The following is a 23755-nucleotide window of genomic DNA, read 5'->3' on the forward strand; positions in this document are numbered from 1 at the left end:
TGGTCAGGCAACAAATCAAGGTTAAGTATATCATAGCTGCAATCAAGAAAAAGAAATGGACATGGGCCGGACACACAGCACGTAGGCAGGATAACCGGTGGCATTAGGGTAACTGACTGGATTCCCAGAGAAGGCAAACACACGAAGGGGAGACAGAAAGTTAGGTAAGCCAATGAGATTAAAAAGTTTGCAAGTATAACGTGACAACAAAAAGCACAAGACCAGGTTGATTGGCAGATCATGGGAGAGGCCTTTGTCCAGCAGTGGGCGTAGTCAGGCTGATGATGATGATGATGATGAGTCTAGCATTCGAATACCTTCTTGGACGAAAAGTTCTATTTCGTTAGAACTGTGCTGATATGTTTCGTAGAGTGAGCACAACCTGTTGATGTATGCACAGTGGCTGTTAGTTTGGGGTGTCAGAAATTTATTTCCGATTTTGCTGTTTTCTTTCATTCTACGCATGATGTAATTCTAGGACATGATTTCCTGAAGCTTCGCGATGCCACTGTAGATTGCCGCACAAGAGAGATTACAGTAGATTCGATGTTCAAGTAGCGTTTATGGAAAACCCACCCTTTCAGGAAAGCACCCTTTACGTATCCATGGACACAACTGTACTACCCTTGTCTGCCAAGTGCGTTCCTATTGTCAGTTCCCCTGCAACTGAGATGACATTTGATGCCACTGTAGAACCCATTCACTTCAGCTGCATAAAAAAAATGTTCTAATAACCTACTGTACGTAGTCATTTGTGCAAGGGCTGTAGTGACACGTATCCCGAAGGAGTACGGCCCCAGGGCATGCGTTAACCGTCGCCATGACGAGAATACAGTACTGCTCAAGGTAGCAACACTTAATTGTCTGTGGCTACACCAAAACGCAGTACAGCTCGTTGCAAAGGCGCTGCAGGAAAGAAAATGGGCTTATCCACGCCACGGGCGAAAAGTACTACATGGGGTGCCACGAGCACGTCTCCGTGGTAAAAGTGATTCACGGAAACACCGGGACCAAGGCCCGGTTGCTCGAGCGAAGAAAAAGGCGCTCGCGTTGGCTTCGAAGGAGGACGGGTCGGCGTAGCTTGGCTCCGCACTAGGACACCGCACCGCCTTTCCGCCGGGCATACGCAAAGGGGCAACAACAGGTGAGTGTTCGCCTCGGGCGCGAGGCGCCGTCAGCGAAGTCCGACGGGCCCCAAACAACGAGAGTCGACGGACGGAAAAGGGAATGCGTGCTGACCGTAAGCTGTCCCAGAGAATCTCTGACTCATTTTCAACGCATGCGCGCCAAGCCTCTAAGGAGACCACGCGCGTTGCCACAGTCGACATCCGCTACAGAGTGCGAAGGGTTAAACCTTACTCCTTGCTCTCCCAGCGCGGCAGACAGCGGAAGAGGTCAGTCATGTCGGGACATGAGAACGGCAGAAATAGGCGGCAAAGCCCACGCAATGGCAACGGGCTAGCCTCAATTCCCATATCCCCCTCTCCTAAATTTGCCCTTTACTGGTCTGCAAAATCAGCCGGATGTCGCCCATGCAGTTAAATGACAGCGACAGCTAATGTCAGTCTAGCCCTGTAACTGCTGCTAAAGAAATGATGAAAGAGAAAAAAACATTAATAACAAAATAAAAACATGACACTATACATGTTTGCAAAGGGGAGCACAAGAAAGTAGGACTAGTGTTCGTGGTGCTGAAGCGGGATAGCGTCCGTTGCGCGGAGGGGCGGAAGAGCGTAACAATGTCTGCTGAGTGCGATGCCCGAATGCGAGGTCAGAGGCAAGGAAGGGGGCTCACTGATGGCTCGTTGCTGCTCTTGATATTGGTCAGTGTGTCTGACGACCGCCGCTTCGGTGGTGGTTTGGAGGCCCCGAATTTCTCGGTGGGGATGGGGGAACCTCGCTGGGAAGCCAAGCCTCACCGAGGATCAGGGAGGCCAAACCAGAATTGGCTGCGAGGCACCCTGGCTTTGGCCGGCAGCACATAGCTGCTGTCAGCTGGCCTTGCGCAGGAGCCATGGTGAAAAAAGCAGCAGGGCTTCTCGACGTCAACCGAGAGCAGGGCACGGCCGTACTGTCTGACGGCACTGGGTCAGGCCTCCTAGCACCTCCAGTGTCCCCGTCGATGGGGCGAAGTGTGGCAGTTTGGGCTAGTTGGTATGACATGACGATTGTTATAGCCCGAGAACAGAACGACGCCACATCGCTCGTGTCCTTCGTGTTTTTCTTATCTCTGTGTCGTCCTTCTGTTCTCGCGCTACAACAATCAATCGTGATAGGGCGAAGCCACGATGCACACTCTTCACGGGCATGCACTGAAGCGTCACGCACTTACACACATACAGAAGCACGCACGCACACACACACTGCCGACGGCTGCGCGAGAAAAGGCACAAAGCGTCCTTCGTCCCATTTTCCTCGCATAAGCACAGATACTCAAGGTCACAACTCCCTTCGCGGTAGACGAAATAAACACACAAAAAGTAAAAACAGAGAAAAATGACACTTGATCTTTGGCCAAAAGAAAATAAAGACATAAAATACAAATAACTCTTAATATTAAACAAAAGAAACATAAAAACATAAAATACACATGAGCACTTAAAGACGAAACACTGCAGCAAGCTGGGCGGGGTCAACTACTTTACGAGAACAGTCCGTAAAGAAGCTAACCAATACTGAGGCTAGACAGTAAACTGAGGGCCTTCAGTCCGGCGCGAAATCCCAAAGGTGACTGCTTCCTCAGATTATACCGGTGCGGGGTCCGAATGCGGTCCGCCGCCCCGGGTGTGCCCCGTTGCTTGCACAAAGTGCCCCAGGGCGCTGACGCGAGCTCGTCAGACAGTGATACAAAAGGTTTAATGTCTGTGGTATGGGCATGGCTGAGTTTTCCTGAACGGGGATCTTTCAGCAAGTACGCGAGTGAAGTGCAAGCTTTCTCCACTCGTTACGGACCAAGCCACTTAGGAGCGAGCGAGGTTGAGAAACCCTTACTGGCATCGCTAAGAGCGTGGTTACGCTGCAGGACAAGATCACTAGGTCGCGATACTTAGGGTCATATTGGGCCTTCTGCTGAGTCCTGGCCGATGCCAAACATTGCCTTGCTTTGCAGAAAGCTCGACAAAGCCTGTCCCGAAGTGTCAATGCGTAAGCAGAGCTGTCTGCCAGCGTCTCCTCGTCCTCGAGCTGGCATTGCGTGATGCTGGTCACCGGATTTGCCAACTCCCTTACAAAATTTAAGAAGGCGGGCGTGAAACCAGTTGAGCGACTCTCAGATGTTCAAATAGCGAACACGAGCTCACTCAAATGGTCTGCCCAGTCCTTTTGATTTTCGGCAAAGGCCGCCAACATCGGTTTGAGCGTACGATTGACGCGCTCCATCAAATCGTACTGGTGATAATGGGGTGAAGTGGTGGAGTGATCGATTCCGAGGGAACGGCACGTGACACCAAACACCCGAGCGGTGAAATATGAAGCATTGTACGTGATGAGCCTTTCCAGGAAGTTGAACTGGCAAAACACTTCCTGCAGCTTCTCAAGCACCGCTCGCGCTGTCACTTTCTGAAGAGGGAACATGTCACAAACATCTGCAATCCTCGTTTCGCCCGCATGCCCCATCGTCCAAGGAAGGGCGCTTTTGTGTTGGGAAGATGACATCCGGCGACTGGCGCCGCAGCGTCGCCACGTCTTCCCTACACCTGTACCGGAAGGAGAAACATTGTGAGGAAAAAAAATGACCTCGAGAGGGGATGGGACGTCCCGAAAGAGTTTGGACTGCATTGGAATGGGCAGTTGACGTGCAGCCAGCAAGAAGTGCGGTCATCGGTGTTGCGAGGCTCGTGTAGACGGCGAGCATGGAGTGACCCGCGCAACGTACCGAGACGGCTGCAATACCGGGCACCCTCGTCGTCTACTAAGCTGGAGAGATCTTCAGCGACATCGGTTAACTCCCCTACGTGTACCAAGAGCTGGCCTGGTCCGTATGGAACGTTTTATTATGACTTTTTTAAACGTTATTTTATTATACCCAGTGTTTAATTATTTGTAGTTGTGTGCACTGCGTCGCATATCGAAATTCCGAACCGTGAGCCTGAGCGTTTTTTTGTATTTTTTCGATCTCTTTTATTTCCATCTTGTTATTTTAGTAACATTCCACGTATTTTGTATTTTGTTTGTACCTCTTGTAGTGTTCTTTTCGAGCATAGTTTGCTTTTTTCACTTCACTTCACTTTATTACCCTAAAGACTAAAGAGGGGGTATTACATAAGGGGTGGGAAACATAAAACAAATGTAATACATATGCAGGATGGATATAAGTATGAACATGGGTAACCAATACAGAAATAAAATAATATATATGCAGGATCAGTATACATATTATCAGGCGTAACACCTTGCCAAAAAAAGAGGGAGAGAGAGAAGACAAAGCGAGAACCAGTGGCACAAAAAGGAACAATGTAATGTATTCAAGTTGAAAAGCAACGAGTGACATTTTGTGTAAATGTTGAGTGGCTCATTATGGTGGCGAGATCAGTGGAAAGGCCATTCCAGTCGGAAGCTGCACGAAAAAAGGAGGAGGCGGAAAATGTCGTGGTATTGGCACGTGGCCAACCGACATGAAAGGAATGAGTGGTGCGGTGAGATGTGCGGGCTGGAGGCAAGATATAGGGCGGGTGGCTGAGTTGACTGTGATAGAGTTTGTGGAACAAAATGAGGCTGGCAACTCGGTGACGAATATTAAGGTTTGAAAGATTAGATTCTTGTTTAAGAGATGAAACACTCACGTTATACGAATACGAGGAATGAATGAATCTAGCTGCTCGATTCTGGAGTGATTGTAGCGTGCCGGTTAAGTACGCTCCAGATAGGCGACGCGTATTCAAGTTGGGTGCGAATTAAAGATTTATAACCTTGCAGCTTTACAGGAGGGGGAGCACGACGTAAGTGCCGCTTTAAGAATCCAAGCGATCTGTTAGCTGATGATATGATATTGGTAATGAGGACGCGCCATGATAAATCGTTACTCAATGTGACTCCCAAGTACTTGTAAGTGATGACATTTTCCAATACAACTTTACCGATTTGATAAGAATAGGTGAGGGGGCTGTGCTGACAGTGAAACGAGAGGGACTTGCATTTATTAGGGTTTTATTGTCATTAGCCAACGATTGCACCAGTTAAGCACATGGTTAATGTCATCTCGCAATGCAACTTGGGCTGATGTGTTAGTAATAGTATGATATATTACGCATTCGTCTGCAAACATACGAATATTGATTGATTTGATTTGTGGAATTTAACGTCCCACAACCACCATATGATTATGAGAGACGCCATAGTGGAGGGCTCCGGAAATTTCGACCACCTGGGGTTCTTTAACGTGCACCCAAGTCTGAGTACATGGGCCTACAACATTTCCGCCTCCATCGGAAATACAGCCGCCACAGCCGGGATTTGATCCCACGACCTGCGGATCAGCAGCCGAGTACCTTATCCACTAGACAACCGTGGCGGGGCAAACATACAAATATTGCTGGATACATGGAAAGGTAGATCGTTAATGTATATTAGGAATAATAGAGGTCCAAGAACAGATCCTTGCGGGACGCTTGATGTTACTGCCAGAGGGTAAGAGTTATGTCCATTAACGGTAACGAATTGGTATTGATTAGTCAAAAATTCTCGTATCCAAGTTAAAATTTTAGGGTCTAAGTTTAATTTTGAAAGTTTTAACATCAGGCGGTTATGGGGTACTTTTTCGAATGCCTTTGCAAAGTCAAGAAAGATAGCGTCAGTCTGCATGTTTTTGTCCAGGTTAGTGTGCAGATCATGAACAAAAAGAGCAAGTTGGGTTTCACAGGAAAACTTTTTTCGAAATCCATGGTGTGCGGAATGAAAAGAGTTATTAGAGTCCAAGAAGTGCATGATTTCGGTGTAAATGACGTGTTCCATGAGCATGCAGGGCACACTTGTTAAGGAAATGGGTCGATAATTGAGAGGACATGATCTATCGCCTGATTTGAAGACTGGAATGACCTTTCCTATTTTCCAGTTTATTGGTAGGTTACCTGTGGCTAATGGCTGACAGAACAACAGTGATAAATATATGGCAGACATGTGGTTGGTATTTTTCAGAAATATTGAGGTAATATCGTCTGCATCTGCTGAAGAAGAGAGTTTGAGTTTGTCAATTAACGATATTATTCCGGAAGCAATGAAATCAATACTGGGCATTACAGAGACGATGCTAGACGGAAAAATTGGAAGGGGACTGTTAGTTTCGTTTGTGAACGAATACTGAGTTAAATACTTCTGCGCATTCAGAATCACTAACTTCCCCGCCCGAAGGATTATTCAAAACAATACCTGGAATTCTCTTAGGGTTAATTACCTCCCAAAATTTCCTAGGGTTATTTACCAAAATCTTTGGAAGATCAGTATAAAAAAATGTTCTTTTTGCGGTTCGAATGGCATTATAATAAAAGGTTTCAGCTTCTTTATACCTATCTCATGCGCTGGCGGTAGCTGCGCGTTTAGCTGCACGAAAAAATCGTTTTTTCTTATTTTAAGTCGCTTTAAAAGTTTAGAAAACCATGGATTTTGTTGATTAGAACGGAAGGTAGTACTCGGAATAAACTGGTTTGTTAGTTCCTTAATTTTATCTTCGAAAATTAACCAGCTATCATTCACTGATCGTTCACTTAATGTTGTTTCAAAATGAGGTAGGAAGGCTTCGAGTTCAGCGTTTATTGCGTTGTAATCCCCCTTGTCGTAAAGACGTATAGATTTACTGCATGGTTTGCATAGTTTCGGGATGAATTCAAAAACAGCATAAATAACTTTGTGGTCGCTAATCTCCGGAAGAAGTGTAACATGTGACAAGCTTTCGGGTTTAGTTGTCAGTATTAGATCCAGAATATTAGAAGTTTCACCAGTAATATGTGTAAGTTCTGCTATTAGTTCTGTTCCGTTATTAGCTATTATTATCAACCGCCGCGTGCACGGCGACACGGGTTCGCTCTCGACACTGTGGCCTTCGGTAAGTTCCCTCGCTCGGGCGCTACGCAGTGCGCCTCTTACCTGGATAGCAGCCAAGGTTGTCCTCATGGGGACTCCCCCTTTTCGCCGCTGTTTCGCCCTTGACACTTGCATGTGCTAAAGCACCGCGAGCGGCTGTCGCACCGAAATCCAAGTTTTCGGCAGACAACAGGGGGCACGAGACAGCGCGTCAGCTACCACGTTGGTTGTGTGTTCACCACAAAAGGGGGTGACGACACGAACGGGTGCCGAAGGGTGCCCGTCGATAGAGGCGATGGCCTCTTTGTGCAATGCGGCATGCCACGAAGCAGGCCTGTTGCGACGAGTTCGAATCGCGCAGGAGAACTGGCTCATTAAGTGCAGTCAAAAACTTAGAGCTTTTGATACCGCGTTGGGCGCCAGTGTAGTGACACGTATCCTGAAGGAGTACGAGCAGCGGGCTGGCCTCAATTCCCACAGGGTATACTGGTTCGCGGGTGATAAACTGCTCCAACGAACCTTCAGTACAGCCAGAAGGTCTACAACTTGCTAAGATTCGTTAACATCAAGTGTTTTCCCTTGCCATCCTTGCAGAGAGCAGTGAATCTCCAGATAAGTCCGATTCCAATCATCTGCACGCCAGGGACACCTCGATCCATAATGACGATGATTGGCAAGTCTCTCAGCACCAACAAGCGTAATGAACTGGCAAGTATTCTGTGTAAACATGCTGATCTTTTTGATTTCGCACAGCTACAGGCTCCACTGCCATTCCCTGCTTCTCGTATAAAGCACCACATAGATACAGCATCCCATAGACCTCTCCGACAAAAATCATACTAGGAACGCACAGTAATAAATGAACAGGTTTGCGAGATGCTAAAAGAAGAATGCAATTCAAGAATCTTGTAGTCTGTGGGACGCTCCCGTAATTTTGGTCAAGAAGAAAGATGGGACAAGGCGATTTTGCATTGTCTACCACCGCCTTAACCCTATTACCAAAAAAGACGTATACCCACTACCACGCATTGATGATGCTATAGACTTTCTTTCATCAGCCTCTTAATTTTTGTCTATTGATTTGAGGTCAGGGTATTGGCAGATTCCAATTCACGAAGAAGACAAAGAGAAAATGACATTCGTTGCAACAGATGGACTTTTGGAATTCAATGTGATGCCGTTCAGACTATGCAATGCACCTGCAACTTTTGAGCACTTCATGGACAACATTCTGCATCGTTTGAAGTGGGAAGTCTGCATGTGTTATATAGACGATGCTGTGATTTTCGGGCGCACTTTCTCTGAGCACAGCACACACCTCGATCTCATGCTAAATTGCCTAAGCAAAGCACGCTTCGTGCTCAACTAAAAAAAATTACGTTTCGGAAAGCGCCAAACACTCGTCCTTGGACACTTAGTGAACAAAAAAGCCATACGACTGGATCCTACGAAGACGGCCGCAGTGGAAGCATTCAAGCAACCACCCTCAGTGAAGGAACTACGCAGCATCTTGGGCCTCTGCTCATACTTCCGTCGATTCATTCCTGAATTTGTCAATATCGCGCACCCATTCACGTGCCTGCTTCAGAAAAACGTGCCATTTGACTGGACACCAGAATGTGTGTCCGCTTTTTTTTGAGTTGATGTTGTTTTTCACATCCCGTCCGATTCTTTGACACTTCGATCCTCTGGCTCCCACAGAACTCCACACAGACCCTAGTGGTGTTGGTGTATCCACCATGTTGATTCAACAATTGTATACCAAACAACATGTCGTAGCGCATGCAAGTCGCTCGCTAAGCAAATTCGAGCTTAACTACACTGTCACAGTGCAAGAATACCTCGCAGTAGTCTTCGCAGTGCGGCGCTTCTGGTCCTACCTGTACGGATGCCCTTTTACCATCGTGACAGATCATCATTCTCTCTGCTGGTTGGTCAATCTGCATGACCCATCTGGTCGACTAGCGCGTTGGGCACTCCGTCTGCAGGAATACGACTTTACAGTTTCCTATAAAAGTGGTCGTCGTCAGGCTGATGCAGATTGTCTTTCGCGACTACTGCTTCCATCGACGGACTGTGATGCAGACGTCGACACCTACATTGCACCATTGAACCTGCCATTTCCTGATACCAATGCCTTCAAGACTGAGCAGCAAAGGGTACAAACTATACAGCAGCTCCTTCCTAACAAGCCAAGATCATCAACGACTCGCTTCTGCATCCGCGATAGGCTAGTGCACGAAAAGAACTATGCTACGATTAGCTCACGATATCTTCTCGTGGTTCCAAACAGTCTTTGCATTTCCGTCTTGCAGGCAATGCATGATGATCCAATGTCCGGCCATCTAGGCAGAGTGAAAACTCTTTGCCGGCTTCAAGAAAGGTTTTACTGGCCAAAAATGTGCCAAAACCACGGAACAGTATGTTTCTAGTTGCAACGAGTGTCAACGCCGCAAGCACCCAACCAGTGCCCTTCCAGGGCGACTACATCCTGTTCCACCCCCTAGAGCTCCATTCGAGCAAGTTGCAATCAACCTTCTAGGGCCCTTTCTGCGGTCTTTCAATGACAATCGCTGGATAGTCTTATGCACCGATCATTAAACACGGTACTGTGAGACAGCTGCTATATCATCAGTGACTGCAGCTGACCTGTGTTTATTCGTGCTGCATTTTGTATTTCGAAGACATGGACCTCCTAAAATTGTTATCGCTGATCGTGTGCGACAATTCACTGCAGACATGGTGGAAGAGATTATTCGTTTATGCGCTTCAAGCTTTCGGCACTCTACACTATATCATACCCAAACAAACCGCCTGATGGAACAAACTAACAGGACTCTCACAAACATGATATCTATGTATGTCGCAGCAGATCACAAGAACTGACGTGCTACCTTTCATCACTTATGCATTTAACATTGCACAGCATGAAACTACTGGCTACAGTCCGTTCTTTTTTCTGTATGCTCGGCCGCCTCGTCATACCCTCGATACCATCTTACCGTTTGTAGACCACAATGATTCCGGTATATCTGAAATCGTCTGCGGTGCAGAAGAAGCCCGACGTCTTGCTTACCTGTGCACTCTTGCTTTGCAAGATCGCTCGACAGCATGTTTTGACCTTCGAAGTCGACACACGACGTAAAATCGCGAGGACCTCGTGTTGCTGTGAATGCCAACTAGAAAACGCAGGTTGTGTGAAAAACTTCTGGTGCACTATGCGGAACCTTATGTTGTTCTAGACCGTAAAAGCGATTGAACTTATCCTGTAGCGCGTCTTCATTCAAATGGCCGACAGTCTGCAAAGGCTGAACTTGCCCATATAGCATGTTTGAAGCGCTTTATTCTCAGAGACCCTTTAAATCGCCTGGTGGGCTTCATCTGGGCGGAGGGGAATATTACTGCATTGGGTATGAGCCTCTGGGTAGCGGGGAACACGAAGACTAGAGAAGAGGACGCTCTGCTACAGAGAAAGGCCTTCGGTGCGCGACACCTTCGAGTCTACTGGTACGTCACAGCGGAATAAATCCTTTCCTAAATGTAACAATATATAGTAAAAGATACTGTTACATCGAACGAAAATAGCAATGACAACCGATATGTCAAACTCCATGTGCCTCAAAAGTGCCCCAGCAAATTGGCTTTCCCTCATAATGGCGAAGAAAACTGCCGGCACTACCTTAGAAAAAGTGGTTTAGACCCGGCTGTGCACGGGCGCACATCCCCTTGCAAAAAATAATCCTGGTCTACTCCCAGCACTTACAGCCAATAAGAGGCCACCGTGCTTTCTCCAAGGCGCGGATGCGCTACAAGTGGGCACCATTTTTTTTCTTTATGTTTGTGTGCCAGCTGCTGCCTCTTTTCCTCAAGTCCTTATCCAGCGCGGTTTGTGCTCGTAGTGAGAAGCCCGACATTGCTGCCGCGCGTGCAAGATTCCAAGGAGCACCTTGAGTACTATCTTGAAGAACAAGGCAGACATCAGGGCCAAGTCTCGAGTGGCGCTCGACTTGTGCATCCGTTTACAGTGCTTTGTGGACGGTCATTCATGAAACATCCCGGTATCTGGCCCAATGATTGAGCAAAAAGCCAAAGACCTTGCTTTCTTGCTTGGCAGGAACGATTTCCAAGGTGGTTCCGGCTGGCCCCAACGGTTCGAAGAATGGCACGACATCGTTGCCAAAGTAGTTACAAGTGAAATCAGAGTGGTGGACTTGGACAGTGTGGACAAACAGCTCGAGGAAAACTGGCGAGATACCACAGCAAGATATCGAGCCCAAGATATCTTCAATGCGGATGAAATCGCTGTATTTTGGAAGATGTTGCCAAATAGGACATTTGCATGTCGGGGCAACAAGACTTGCAGCGGCAAGGCAAACAAAGCCCATGTGTCTGTGCTGTTGGAAGCTAATTTAAACAGATTAAAACAGCTCCAACCTCTAGTTATCGAGAACAGCATGACACTGCAGTGTTCTTGAAATGCGCTGTCACTTCCAGTTACCTAACGAGCAAACTCAAAGCATAAATGACGGGGGAGCTTTTCAGCAGGTGGCTATCATCTTGGAACGATGAGTTGGAGGCCAAAATCGCAAGGTGTGCCTGCTTGTGGACAATTGTTCGACGCACCACTGCCGTACGACCTTCCGCAACATCAAGCTCCATTCTTTGTCCCCAAACATTACGTCTGTCCTGCTACCACTGGATCAAGGCGTCATACGCGCACTAAAAGCTGGCTATCGGAACTGCCTCGTGGAGAAGCTGCTGCAGAACCTTCGTGTCGATAAAGAGCTGAAGATTGACTTGCTCGGAGCTCTTTCTATGCTGAGTCATGAAGGGCTTTCATGGGCAGATGTCATGAAGACAATCCAGAACTGCTTTACGCATGCTGGCTTCCGCATGCCTGGTGATGACACCCTAAATTCCAACGACAGCACTCAAGACACTGCATGGCTTTCCACCGAAGTTGGGAGTGAGCTGGCAGAGTTCGTGGGTGCTATCGACGGATCAACATTCGACGAGTTCGTCAGTGAGGACGATGATGTTGCTATCATGGGCCAGCTACAAGATGAGGACTACGTTGCAGACGTACGGACGAGCCAGCGCAACTGCAATGAAGAAATTGATGATGACCGTTGCTTGCGAAGTGATTAGTGCACTTGCGTTGGTCCAGTGTTATTGTGTGAATATGGAAGGTTGTGGCCTCAGCTGCTCCAACTTGTTGGACAACATGGAGGCGTGTGAGCTGTCACAGGCAGCGAAGTCATTGAAACAGAAGAAAATCCACTACTACTTTGTTCCAAAGTAGGGCATGCCAGTAAGCCACCATATTAATAAAGTACTTTTCTTATTGAATGTACCTTTGTGTCATCGAATCCTATAGCGGGCCTATATCGAATTATGCCATATATAGAACTAATAAACGCTTTTTGGCAAGTTCGATATACAGTCGAAACCCTCAATAATGAAATCGCCGAGGAAACCGCGAAATTTCGTTTTCGCGAGAATTTCGTTACCGCGAGTATGAGACATAAAAACTGTGATATGGTCAGCAGAACAAAAATTTATTGCCAGAAGTCGGTCAACTTACTTTGCCGACCTTTGCCATGCAACAACTTCCAAGCTCTCCCTTCGCACTGGAAAAAGTGGTCCATTGCTACGTCGTCGTCATGTGCGCCGAAGAAGGAGCGAAGGGTGTCCAACGCATCCAAAACAACCCGCGGGTTGTTTTGGATGCGCTGGACACCCTTCGACGACACCCTTCGACGCACTAGCGCATCCAAAACAACCCGCGGGTTGTTTTGGATGCACTAGTGCGTTGTTCCTGCCCGCAGTCTCGCTGTCAACGGAGTTAGAGCTAAAGCCAACTCCGATGATGCGCCGCGCTCGTAGACTGCGTGCTCGCTCGTAGTAATCTTATCATCTATCCGGTGCGGCCACTCGTAGTAATCTGACTGTGCCGCCGCTTACAGTTCGTTGCTTGCGACAAAGCACGTCGCCACGAGTGCGCTAGCGCGTCGTTCCTGCCCGCAGTCTCGCTGTCGGTGGAGTGAGGGCTAAAGACGACTCCAATAACACGCCGCGCTCGTAGTAACCTGATCGCACATCCGCCTACTGCTCCTAACTAAAGCGTAATTATATATTAAGTGATCGTCGAGCGGTGAACACGTCACGAAGTAGCAATTTTCGAGAGCCATGTCCTCGCGACGCACAAGGAGCAGACGACGATCTCCCGGAGCGAGCATCGGGCCAATGGGGAGGTGAGCTGAGGAAACATGGCGGCCTCGAAACGACCTTCAAGCATTTGCTTTTTGTGCACTTGTTTTTAAAGGGAGGAGCCAGCTGAGGCGGGAAAGTTAAACACGGAGAAATGCTCTTTCCGATGAGCACAAGAATCGCTGTTTTCTCGCGATTTCTAGAAAAAGTTCCGCTATCTAGGTGGGTGAAATGAATTTTCCGAAGCACTTCTGCGCGGTTTTCAGTGCGGATACTTTGGAATCAGATAGAAAAAGGGTTCCAGAAACTGAAAACTTGATTTAAAGAAATGGATTTTTTTGCCATTTTTCGCAATCCCAAAGCCGCGTCCTCCCTGAAGTAAACAAAAATGGCGGTACCCACACTAGTGCGGCAAAAGCAGAAGTTTAAAAATTTAGTGTGTGCATAACACGCATACGAGCATATTTTCGACAGTTAACCTTTGGCGGGAGGGTAAAATAAGGCCCGCACTGTGGTAGAAAATTCGTTAATGCGGGATCGCTGTCCAAAAACACTCCGTTGCCACGTGATGCATAATACATGGCCTTCTATGAACGTTCGCCGGGGATTCATAAATATTTCGTTGCCGCGGGGGTTTCGTACTCACGGGGTTTCGTTATTGCGGGTTTGGACTGTACCCGGGTTCGACTGTAGTATATATTAGCCTAAGCCGAGCTCCTGGATTGTGTTTACACCAGCTTATTTGAAAGGTTCACTCCAGCCTGGTGCTTCTGGAGCTTCGAAAGCTGCAAATGAGTTCCAAAGCTGCAAATGAATGATGCACCAATTTCTACAGCATAACTGCTTTAAACAAATTTGACTTGGACAACCAAAATTAAACAGTAGAAGAGTCAAACCTTTAGCGCGCACTCATGAGTGGTGCAAGTGCCGCATCAGCATCAAGCAAGCACACTAATTCAGCTGTAATTCACTGAAACTTTACATAGCATGCTGCCTACTTTGGCACAGGCTGGCTCAAAAGTGGATGTGCAGGGTTCAACGCCCCAAGGCCCCTATATTATTATGAGAGACGCCATAGTGGAGGGCTGCGGAAATTTCGACCACCTGGGGTTCTTCAACTTGCACCCAAGTCTAAGCACACGAGTTGACAGCATTTTCGATGGAGGCGAAAATGCAGCCGCTACCGGGATTCCATCCCGCGACATGCGGATCTGCAGCCGAATACCTTAGCCACTAGACCACCGTGGTGGGGCGATGGCTCAGAAGTGCTTATCTCCAACACATTAGAAACGTTATTGCCTTTACGTTCAGTGTGCAGCTATTCATTAGTATTTTGGGTTATGCAAATCAGCGTGCCAAATAGAGTGAGTTCCACCAGAGGGAGCCACAATAAAAACCATAGCAACAAATTTCGTAATGGTATACAAAAAAAAGGCTAGTGTTTCGTTCTCTGGCATCTGACCTGTCCTATCTAAACAAAACTCTGGCATGCAGAAATGCAGCTGCTGCAGCGAGCACAGGGATTTTTGTGCTCTATAACACTTGAACACAAACTGAGCAATGAGAACACAAAAGTATGAGCCAATTGCTTATTGCTATCAAGATAGGGCTCACGTGTCCAGCTGCTCAATGTAAAGTATGCATTTTTTGCAGGAGCATTTTCTTCCTTGACATCCATGGGCTTCTCACGCAACAAAAAAAAAAATCTGGCACGTTTCCTCCCATTTCGAGCTGCGAACGTCGGCCACCCTCGCAAATTTTCACTCGCACAGAGGACATACAAGGTGCAAGGTGATTTTGAATTCTGTGCAATCTGAAGGCAACAATGAAAATGTGCCTGAAGTGTCCCAGCAATTGCTAGTAAAACTGTTGGCTCACCTAACAAAGACGATGCCCTTGAAGCCCCTGAAGAACCTTGCTGTGGCAAAAAAGTGATGATAAATGGCCTTGCAGAAGCCACACCAAGACGCATAGAACAGGACAACTGCATCCTGGAGGAGGATTGACAGAGCAAGAATGTTTTATCCAACTCTCAGGCTAATGCAAAAATGAAAAGGAGAAATTTGTTCTAACACACAGCCTTTGATGCAAACCACATGCAGGAAAAAGGAGGAAAAAGTAGAGTCTAACCTCATTACTACACCATAGTAGCAAAAAGACAGTACCTAAATCAGTTTTTTGTATTGCACATTCGTTGTAACAGTGGAGTTACCTAAAATTCGGCTCTATCATATTAGCACTCTGGCTCGCACAAAAATCCTAGATATGAAAAGGCATTATACATAGTATTCTGGATAAATAGCCATTCCAGATTTCAAATAAAACTCAAAAATTCAATGGAGCAACCCTTCATCATAACATGAACTTCAGAGTTTTCTCGTTTTGTGGTGCACCCAGCTAAATACACTTTTTTTTTTGCACCAGATGCTAAATTTCTGCAAGTATCTGTAGCAATTTAAAAGAAATGTGCTTGAGAATAGTCCTTCTATCATGTATACAGTAGACTCAATAAACGGAACCTAAAGGGACTAGGAAAGTATGTTCCATCTAAGCAATCTTGTATACTGAGAGGTGAACAAGGGTGAAAAATGCAAGCCCGAAACCAAACATTACAAAACCAATAGTTCCGTTTAATCAGTAGTTTCGTTTAACAGATTTTTGTTCACTGAGTGTTTACTGTATTTTGTTCATTTGCTTTTCATGCTACATTTAGATCTAGAATTGCACAAACCAGTGGAACTTCGATTATACGTCTACTGGTTTGGCGACGACCTGCATTTTACGATGAATTGGTTTGGTCCCAGCAATATCCCAATAGAAACAATGTATTAAAAACCTTGGTTATACGACGCAATTTTATGCCGACTCCACATCTTAGGATGACTTTCAGGATTCCGTCGGAAAGAAAAAAAAGAACACCTTTACTCGAATCACATGTCGACCGAATATTCTCGAGTGCAAAATATGAACATGCATACACCAAACAGGACTACAGAAAAAGTACAGTCATCTTCAACGAATGGAAAGTTTTTTTTTTTTTTTTCGGAATTTCATGCACTTCTACATACGCCCCAATCGCGTGCATACGTATCCAGAGTCGTTACCTAGTCAAGCTCTATCCACACAGAGTAAGTTCAGCTGACCAAAAAGCTGATAGTTTCACATTTTCGGTCCATGGAACGATTTCCTGGTTGACATACGGCTGATCCCCTGCCTCTGTCACACTCGCAGTGACTGGTTTGCACACGCGTAAGGGCACGATGCAGCTGCTTTCGTCGTGGAAAATTACTTTAACTTGACATCAACGTTCGTAACACTGGGACACCACTAGTTGCACTTCACGAGGCAACAAATTACAACGCGCACAGCTTAGTCGCGCACGAACGCATCGCACATAAACTCGTTGTCCATCGCCATTACGCGATCTGACTGCGTCTGACTCTTCTGATGGGAGGCTCACGGCAACACAGTTTCGTTTTCACGACAGGCAACTTTCAGGCTCTATTTATCGGTAGAAAGATGCGCGTTGGATTTGCTTTTAAGGCTGAGAATAAAGATTCGCTCGGACCTCTTTCAACTAATTATTAATGCTGTTAGCTACCACTGGCAAGAATAATTCAATCTACCCTCATTGCAGAGGCAGAAGGTCATGCCGTGGGCTTATTCAGCCAGTCTGTACCCGTTTTTCGGGCAAGGCTGTGTGTCGCGGTCTATAATCTTATTTTTTTGATTAAACAACGCCCGGGGTTATAGGATGGTTTTACGTGGTCCCCTAAAAGTTGTATATTCGGGGTTCCACTGTAGGTATTCCTTCACAATTCATACTCCAGTGACGTTTTCGGTTGAATTATAGAAAAAGTAATGTTACTGAAATGAAACCTATATAAAAAAAATGCATCTTTAGTTCGCTATATCAGTGTTCATTACAACAAGGTTCAACTGTATGACTTGTTCAGCACCTTGAAATTGCATCATCTTTACCACATTGTGCCTGGCAAGGGTGCTACATCCAATAACTGAAAGCTTTCCAAGTGCAAAATTGAGTCTTTTTACTTGAAGCAAGTGCCATTTGTACAAGAAATTTTGCAGCCCGATGCACTGGGCAAACAAAAGGCAGCGATGTTCTCACCTGCGTAGTGTCGAACATGAGCTTGTGGAAGCCCCTGCTGCTAAGCTCGGCGATGAGGCCTTCACTGCTGGCATGTGCAAACGAATCCGGTCCGACTGAGTTTAAATGGCGATCTAGGACCCCATCAGTAAAGTCAACGACGAGTTTCTTCAATGTTGGCGCAGTCACATGTCCACGAATAACGTACTGGGCCTCGTTCTGTGTTTACGTAACAAACAAAACGAAAAAGCATTCTCAGGTTGCAGAGCTGGTGTTGCAACTGGTATTTTCCATTGCAGTTTTCCCGTCACTGTGCTTAAATATTATTTCATACTTTCTGGCGCTAACTATGCTCATATAATTACATGCCTTATTTTTTCATGTATCATAATCCACTCATCATCTGCCTTTCAAGACCATATTATTCATCATCTTTAACACTAAAAACTACGTTGACTGCATATTAACGTAAATACAACCCCACCCCTTATGTATTGCCCCTACAAGAAAGTGGGGCCATTGAGGTAATAAACTGATCTACCCTGCCCAATACTTCCACGACTGAGAATATGCAAGATATTTAAATAAATCATTCATACTGATTGATTGATATCTGGGGTTTAACGTCCCAAAATCTTTCATACTGAGGTGACACAGCAAGTTTCCTGACAACAAAAAGGAATTCCCACAACTTTTGCATTAAAAGCACTCATATTGCAGAAAAGAAAAAGAAAGCCATCAACAAATGTCCAGATAACTGTTACTTGATGACGTATACAGCAACAAAAACAGGCTCATTGTTAAACAGTGCAGTACAGTGAAACTCCGCTGCAATGAACGCCACTTCAACGAAATTTTCGCTACAACGAAAAATTCACCGATACCGATTCCCTGTAAGCAGTCCGTAGAAGTAAATGCATGGATATTGTCGCCACAACGAACACTTTTTTTTCAATCGTCTCGCTTCAACGAAATTTCACGATGCAATTCCAGGCTCAGATACTTATTTCTATGCAGTAAACCCAATCTTTAACATTTAGATGCATTTTCAGAGCCTAAAAATGTATCAACGAAGTCTAAAACATGCATTGGCACCACAAGAAACTGCGGCTATACCGCCGCTGTTCAGACAGCATGGGAGCACCCATTGCTCAATACCAATGGCAATGAGACTGCCCCAACTCCCCTGCTTTCCCCACTGGCTTGCTTTTAAGCCGCAGACGATCCGAAGCTGAAGCTCAGTCGCTCAGTTTATGGTTTCCTTCACGCAACTGCTGGGTGCATTTAGAAGTGTGGCAGCTTGGGCTAGTTGGTATGACATGACTATAATTATAGAGCGAGAACAAAACGACGTGTCCTTCTTGTCTCTGTGTCGTCGTTCTGTTCTCGCGCTATAACTATCGTCATGCTGGGTGCAACCGCGAAAGGATGCCTGTTCCGATTTCGATGCTTATCATTATGTTCGCGCTTGGGCAGTGTGGTAACTAATCAGAGCGGCTGTTCGTCCACATTATCAACAAAATCAGCTAGCTGCGAGTGATGGATGATAAGAATGGCATAGAATAATCCAAAAGTCGCCGCTCCACGGTCCCCTGCCTCCATCTCGGTGTTGTTGGACGCTTTTGACGGCGGACAGCTGCTGGTGTTAGCGTGTTAATGCAACTGTTTGGTTCATTCACGAAGGCGGTTTTAGGCGTTGTTTCAGCGTGCTTTTCACCATGGCCGCACTATGCATGGGTGAGAATCACATTGTGACGCTGCTAAGAAAGAATTGAAAGCAGCAAACATTTTTTGAATTTAGAGAATAGACGTTCCTTTGTTTTGCTAGCTCAGATCAGCTATATTTCTTCGATTTCACTACAACAAAATTTTTGCTTCAACAAAATTTTTTCTGTGCCCCGCCAGTTTTGTTATAGCGGGGTTCACCTGTAACAGAATGGGGACTGTTGCAATAGTTTACTCACAATCTGTGTTGCTTTAATCTTTCTTGAATTTTCGCACCGTTTGCATATATCAACAAACTCAGCACTATAGCAAGGGCAAATATGCTTTACTTTACATAAACTGCTGCTTCACCAGCTCAGAAACAGCGTATGTGGTTAGACCAAAAGTGTGAGGTTAAGCTCACTCTGCTGGAGCAGCAATATTTCAGCATTTATAATCGCAATATTTAGTAGGAGGGCATACATCAGTCAATAATCTCTCACAGATATGAAATAACGGGGGACAGTACAACAGCCTTCTAAAAACAAACAAAAATATGCTTGTGCTCGGCTTTCTTGGATCGCGTCTTGTCGGTGTTACCAGCACGCCGTCTGCACTCTCGAACCCGATCGGTGTTCTTGACTCACACCTCATTAGTGTCGCTGATCTTGCACTGCCGACGCTTGCGTTCGACTTCCCTGGCTTGAACCTCGTCGTTGTTCACATTGCGATTTGCGAACGCGATCGGCTTCGCTAACCATTGCAACGCCGGTGACCGCCGGGAAAGGTACACGCACACTAGCGGGAAGCATGCCGCGTCGGTGCACGGCCTTTGCGGTGCGATTCGAAACAAGCAGTGGCGCACTGTCCACATTGTCAGTGCCACGAAATTCTCAAGGCGTGCGCAGGTTGCGCACCCGCTGGCTCACGGCTTCTTCTCGCCGACAGAGAGGTGGCAAGGTTGAGATGATGCCCAGGTAAGGAGTGGGCTCAAGCATGGCGAGCGGTGGAGAGGGCGAAGCGAGAGAGCTGAAACGCGGCGAGCCCGCGGCAGGCAAGGGGGAGACACATCACGGTGCACTGCTAGGAGAGCATGAGCTACTTGGCACCGCTCGAACATCTGTGGCGAGGGGAACGGTGTGGACGGTCGTACGCGGTTACACAGGCTAGTGAAGGAGCGGCTTGATATCTAAAGAATAAGTTGTCACACAAGAAAAATGCAACAAGGTTCTTATATTGAGTCATATCAAAATGTTGATGACAGAAGTTTTATGTAGGCCTTCTGAAGCTCGCAAAGGATGAATGTACCTTTGCAGAGTAAATGACGGCAGTGGGGAAGCCATCAGAGAGGAGGCCCGGCGGTGCAAACTCGGAGTGCCTGCCATCCAGAGCCACAAAATTGACCGTGCTGTTAGTCCGGCAGCTGAGGCCCGAGAAGCGGCCTTTCAAGTCGCATGAACGGTAGTCCTGAGACAACTGATGCATCTGCATATCAATATGAGAGAATTCTAACTTTGCTGGGATTACACCTCATTATAACACAGCTGTATATTGCAAGAGAATAAGTTCATTAAGTCCAAAAAGTCTTTGTATAGGTTATTTCTAACACTGTATCTATTGCAAAACTATTAGATACAAAGCACCTTATGCCGTGGGCTGTGTCCTGCGGCATCTACTATGTATATTAATTTTTATGTCTATAAGCCCTGCGTTATACTTCTCATTGCCATTAACTCTTATCAGATAATCTAAAGCTCCCACCTCATACCTGAACACCTATAGACATCCCAAGAGATCAGCATTGAATACATAATGTTATGCAGAACAGGCTGTATAACAACTGTCATTATGACTTCCACCCATATGCACTGACTGCTGACTAAAATTTACTATTTATGCATGTGCCAGACACACACCTGAAAATATTCCTGGCTGCCGTGGTCGGTGTAGAGGACAAGCGTTGACTGGTTCTCAATCAACTTTGAAAGCCTCCTGCTTTTCAGGCCAGAGGGAGCCACCCAGTGAAGTGTTCGAGCCTGCGCACCAAATTCACAATCTGACGCGAGCAGATCAGAGGTTGTAACAATGGTGATTCTGAATGGAATACCTTATGGTCAAGCCTGTAAGTAAGAAACTATCAAATACCTCCCGAGCCTTGTTGTAGGTCCAATCAAGTGCTGTTTTGTAATCAGTGCCTTTCTCGCTGTAACCCTGGAAAAAAAGAAGGCACCAGCATCAACTTTCGTATTTCAGAGGAACACAAAAAAAACATACAAAAGTTCATCTTTACGGCTAACCACAACATCACCACCAAAATGCTCTTAGCATTAAATTAGAAGCTTGAACAAGTGAGTAGGATTTCGTATTTGCAAATTTGTGCACTTCATAAAGTTTGAACGACAAATGCAAACATTGTCCAAGTTCGTGAAGAGTACTCTAACCCAAGAAAAATATTTTTCAAGTTTACAGGTGGTCGAACAAAAGTTCCTAATCTGCTCAGCTTAGTGGTGCAGCCAATGGGGGGGTTTCTCCCTTTGTAATAAAGCGCAGATACCTGCTAACATACTGACTATCATTTTAAGTGCCTAAACAATAGCAGACAATATACTGAAATTTGAACGACTCTTTCGCACAGTCCATAGCTGACCACTAGACAGCATGACATGCTGGTTTCTCCGACTTTCAAGCGAGATTGAAGATAAGAATCTCATACATACCTAAAACATGTAAAGAACTATGTTAAATTCTGTCATTATATTCACAGTTGTGGTATATCCACTAGGCTCTAATCGCATGAGTTGGTCAGTAGTCAGTTGCTTTCACTTATGGTTATGATGGATACAGTGTTATGCTCATACAATAAAAACCATGCTGGTTGATGAGGACAATATGCTATGGTATCATTCATTATTGACTGGGCATTTACGAAATGATAAAACCTCACAATTCAATTCACCTACAATAACCACGAACTATGCTAGGTTACAATTAGGGCTCCATGTTATCGGTGCTAATTTTTCTTGAAATTTGGAGTGCTTACAATTATTATTTTTGACCAGGATGGTAAATCCTCAATATGCCAAAATTTCGTGTTTAATTTTGATTATTATGTCATTGCATTGTTTTCTTATTATTTTTATTTACAATAAAAATGGGTTGCATTGTTGCTCATATTCTTTTTTTTTAACCGTTCATTTTTTTTCCCTTGCTTCCTGTTCATTTACCCTCTTAATAAGGCTGTTGATGAGCACTGCTGTAAACTTGCCAAAGTGAAATTTTGTCAGGGCAAGATATAGTCAAGCTGCTTCCTAGCTTTTTCTCAGAGTCTGGCTCATTATCTCGATAAAAAATAAAGGACCTATTATTATTAAAATTTTCTATACTCCCAAATCTTAGATGACATCAGTGGCAAACCCAGAGGGGGGGGGGGGGCGTAGAGGGAATCGCCCCCTCCTCGTCTTTTCACTGCTTGCCGTCCACGTGCTATACCCATTAGGACAAATGAGTGACCACTGCGAGCACAGATTCACAGTATTTATGACGTTACTGGGTTTTTGTGCTAGTAAAAACAGAGAAGTAATGACCACACTCCCCTTTCCGGTGTTAATTCAAGCAACCGCCCCTCCTTAAATGGGTGGTTGGATCCGTTCCTGGATGAAATTATATCTAAACATGAAAACATGCCGACACACTAGGTGTATATTAGAAGGTTTGAATGTGCAATTACATATACATACAAGCACAAATACTCGGATACAAAACACCTATGCATGGTGGTGTTACAACCTTAAAGCTTGTTGTAATAGACGCAAACATACTTTATGAGGTTGCTGCTGCTGATGGAGGTGCGCTCATTTCGATTGATGATACTCAACTATTAAATTGCCAACTTTTAAAAGTTGAAAATGCTGTTTCAAAATCACGAGCCTATCCAATAAATAAAAAAAAAGCCAGAAATTTCATCGGTGAGTGTTTATCAGATTTATAAGAAATCCCAGAGCCTTGTTACAAAACAAAAAAAAAAAAGCCACCCCGCATCTTCCCACAAGGGGAACTCGAGTAAATGTCTCAGAGTGGTGGGGGTATCGCGTGACTGTGGCGTAATTGGGTATGGTTTGGGAATGCTTAAATGTAATTTCGTTTTTATTATTCTTATTTATTGAATGAAGGAGTAGCATTGCCTTCAGAGAGTGGAGGGACGCTGATATTGGCTTGTGCCCCATTACTGGTTAAAGGTACTGTTGCTTCCATCGCATCTACTCGAGTCAAGCAATGCGTGAAGTCAAGCGAAAGTCAAGTAAAGATGCTCTTGACTGAATTCCAACGTGCAATCCAGTGCCTACATATATGGGGTGGCCAATGAATAGTTGTGCAGCGCTAGCAATCATCTTTTTTTTACTTGCTGACGCTGCCTGCATCAGCCTTGCGAGGCGAAAGAGGGGGAGGGGAGCGACAGTTGGCACGAGGCGCGAGCATGCGGCACGAGCATGCGCAGTGGAGGTGTGGACGGCGCCACCGACGCCGAATCTGCAACATGGTGCAACTAAAAAATGCTCCACGTTTAGAATGTCAGCTCTACCCACAAAACTGAGGCACAACATGCCTGTCTTTCACTTGTGAAAGTTGTGCCAGCTGGAGCCCACTCGAACAGTAAGTACTTTTTCTCAGCTAATGTAAATATGACACATATAAAGAGTTGAAAGTCTGTCTAGCATTACT

General features: G+C 45.7%; 1 protein-coding gene across 6 annotated transcripts in view; it reads right to left on the minus strand.

The window, feature by feature from the left end:
* The window catches only part of LOC119180112 (thioredoxin domain-containing protein 11), a 58356-nt gene that overhangs the window by 26932 nt on the left and 7669 nt on the right, over positions 1-23755 (minus strand). For 4 of the 6 annotated variants that reach the window (XM_075868443.1, XM_075868445.1, XM_037431251.2 and 1 more), the window contains exons 3-7: positions 21182-21247; positions 20953-21072; positions 20345-20521; positions 17354-17551; positions 15103-15215 (exon numbers count right to left, since the gene is read on the minus strand). In XM_075868443.1, coding sequence (XP_075724558.1) covers positions 15103-15215; positions 17354-17551; positions 20345-20521; positions 20953-21072; positions 21182-21247 — 674 coding nt within the window. Of the gene's footprint in view, positions 1-1795; positions 2255-15102; positions 15216-17353; positions 17552-20344; positions 20522-20952; positions 21073-21181; positions 21248-23755 lie in introns of those variants that run through there. The other 2 variants (XM_075868442.1, XM_037431253.2) reach the window with 2 other exon arrangements.

The sequence above is a fragment of the Rhipicephalus microplus genome, chromosome 7, assembly GCF_043290135.1.
Source record: "Rhipicephalus microplus isolate Deutch F79 chromosome 7, USDA_Rmic, whole genome shotgun sequence".
Lineage (NCBI taxonomy): Eukaryota > Metazoa > Arthropoda > Arachnida > Ixodida > Ixodidae > Rhipicephalus > Rhipicephalus microplus.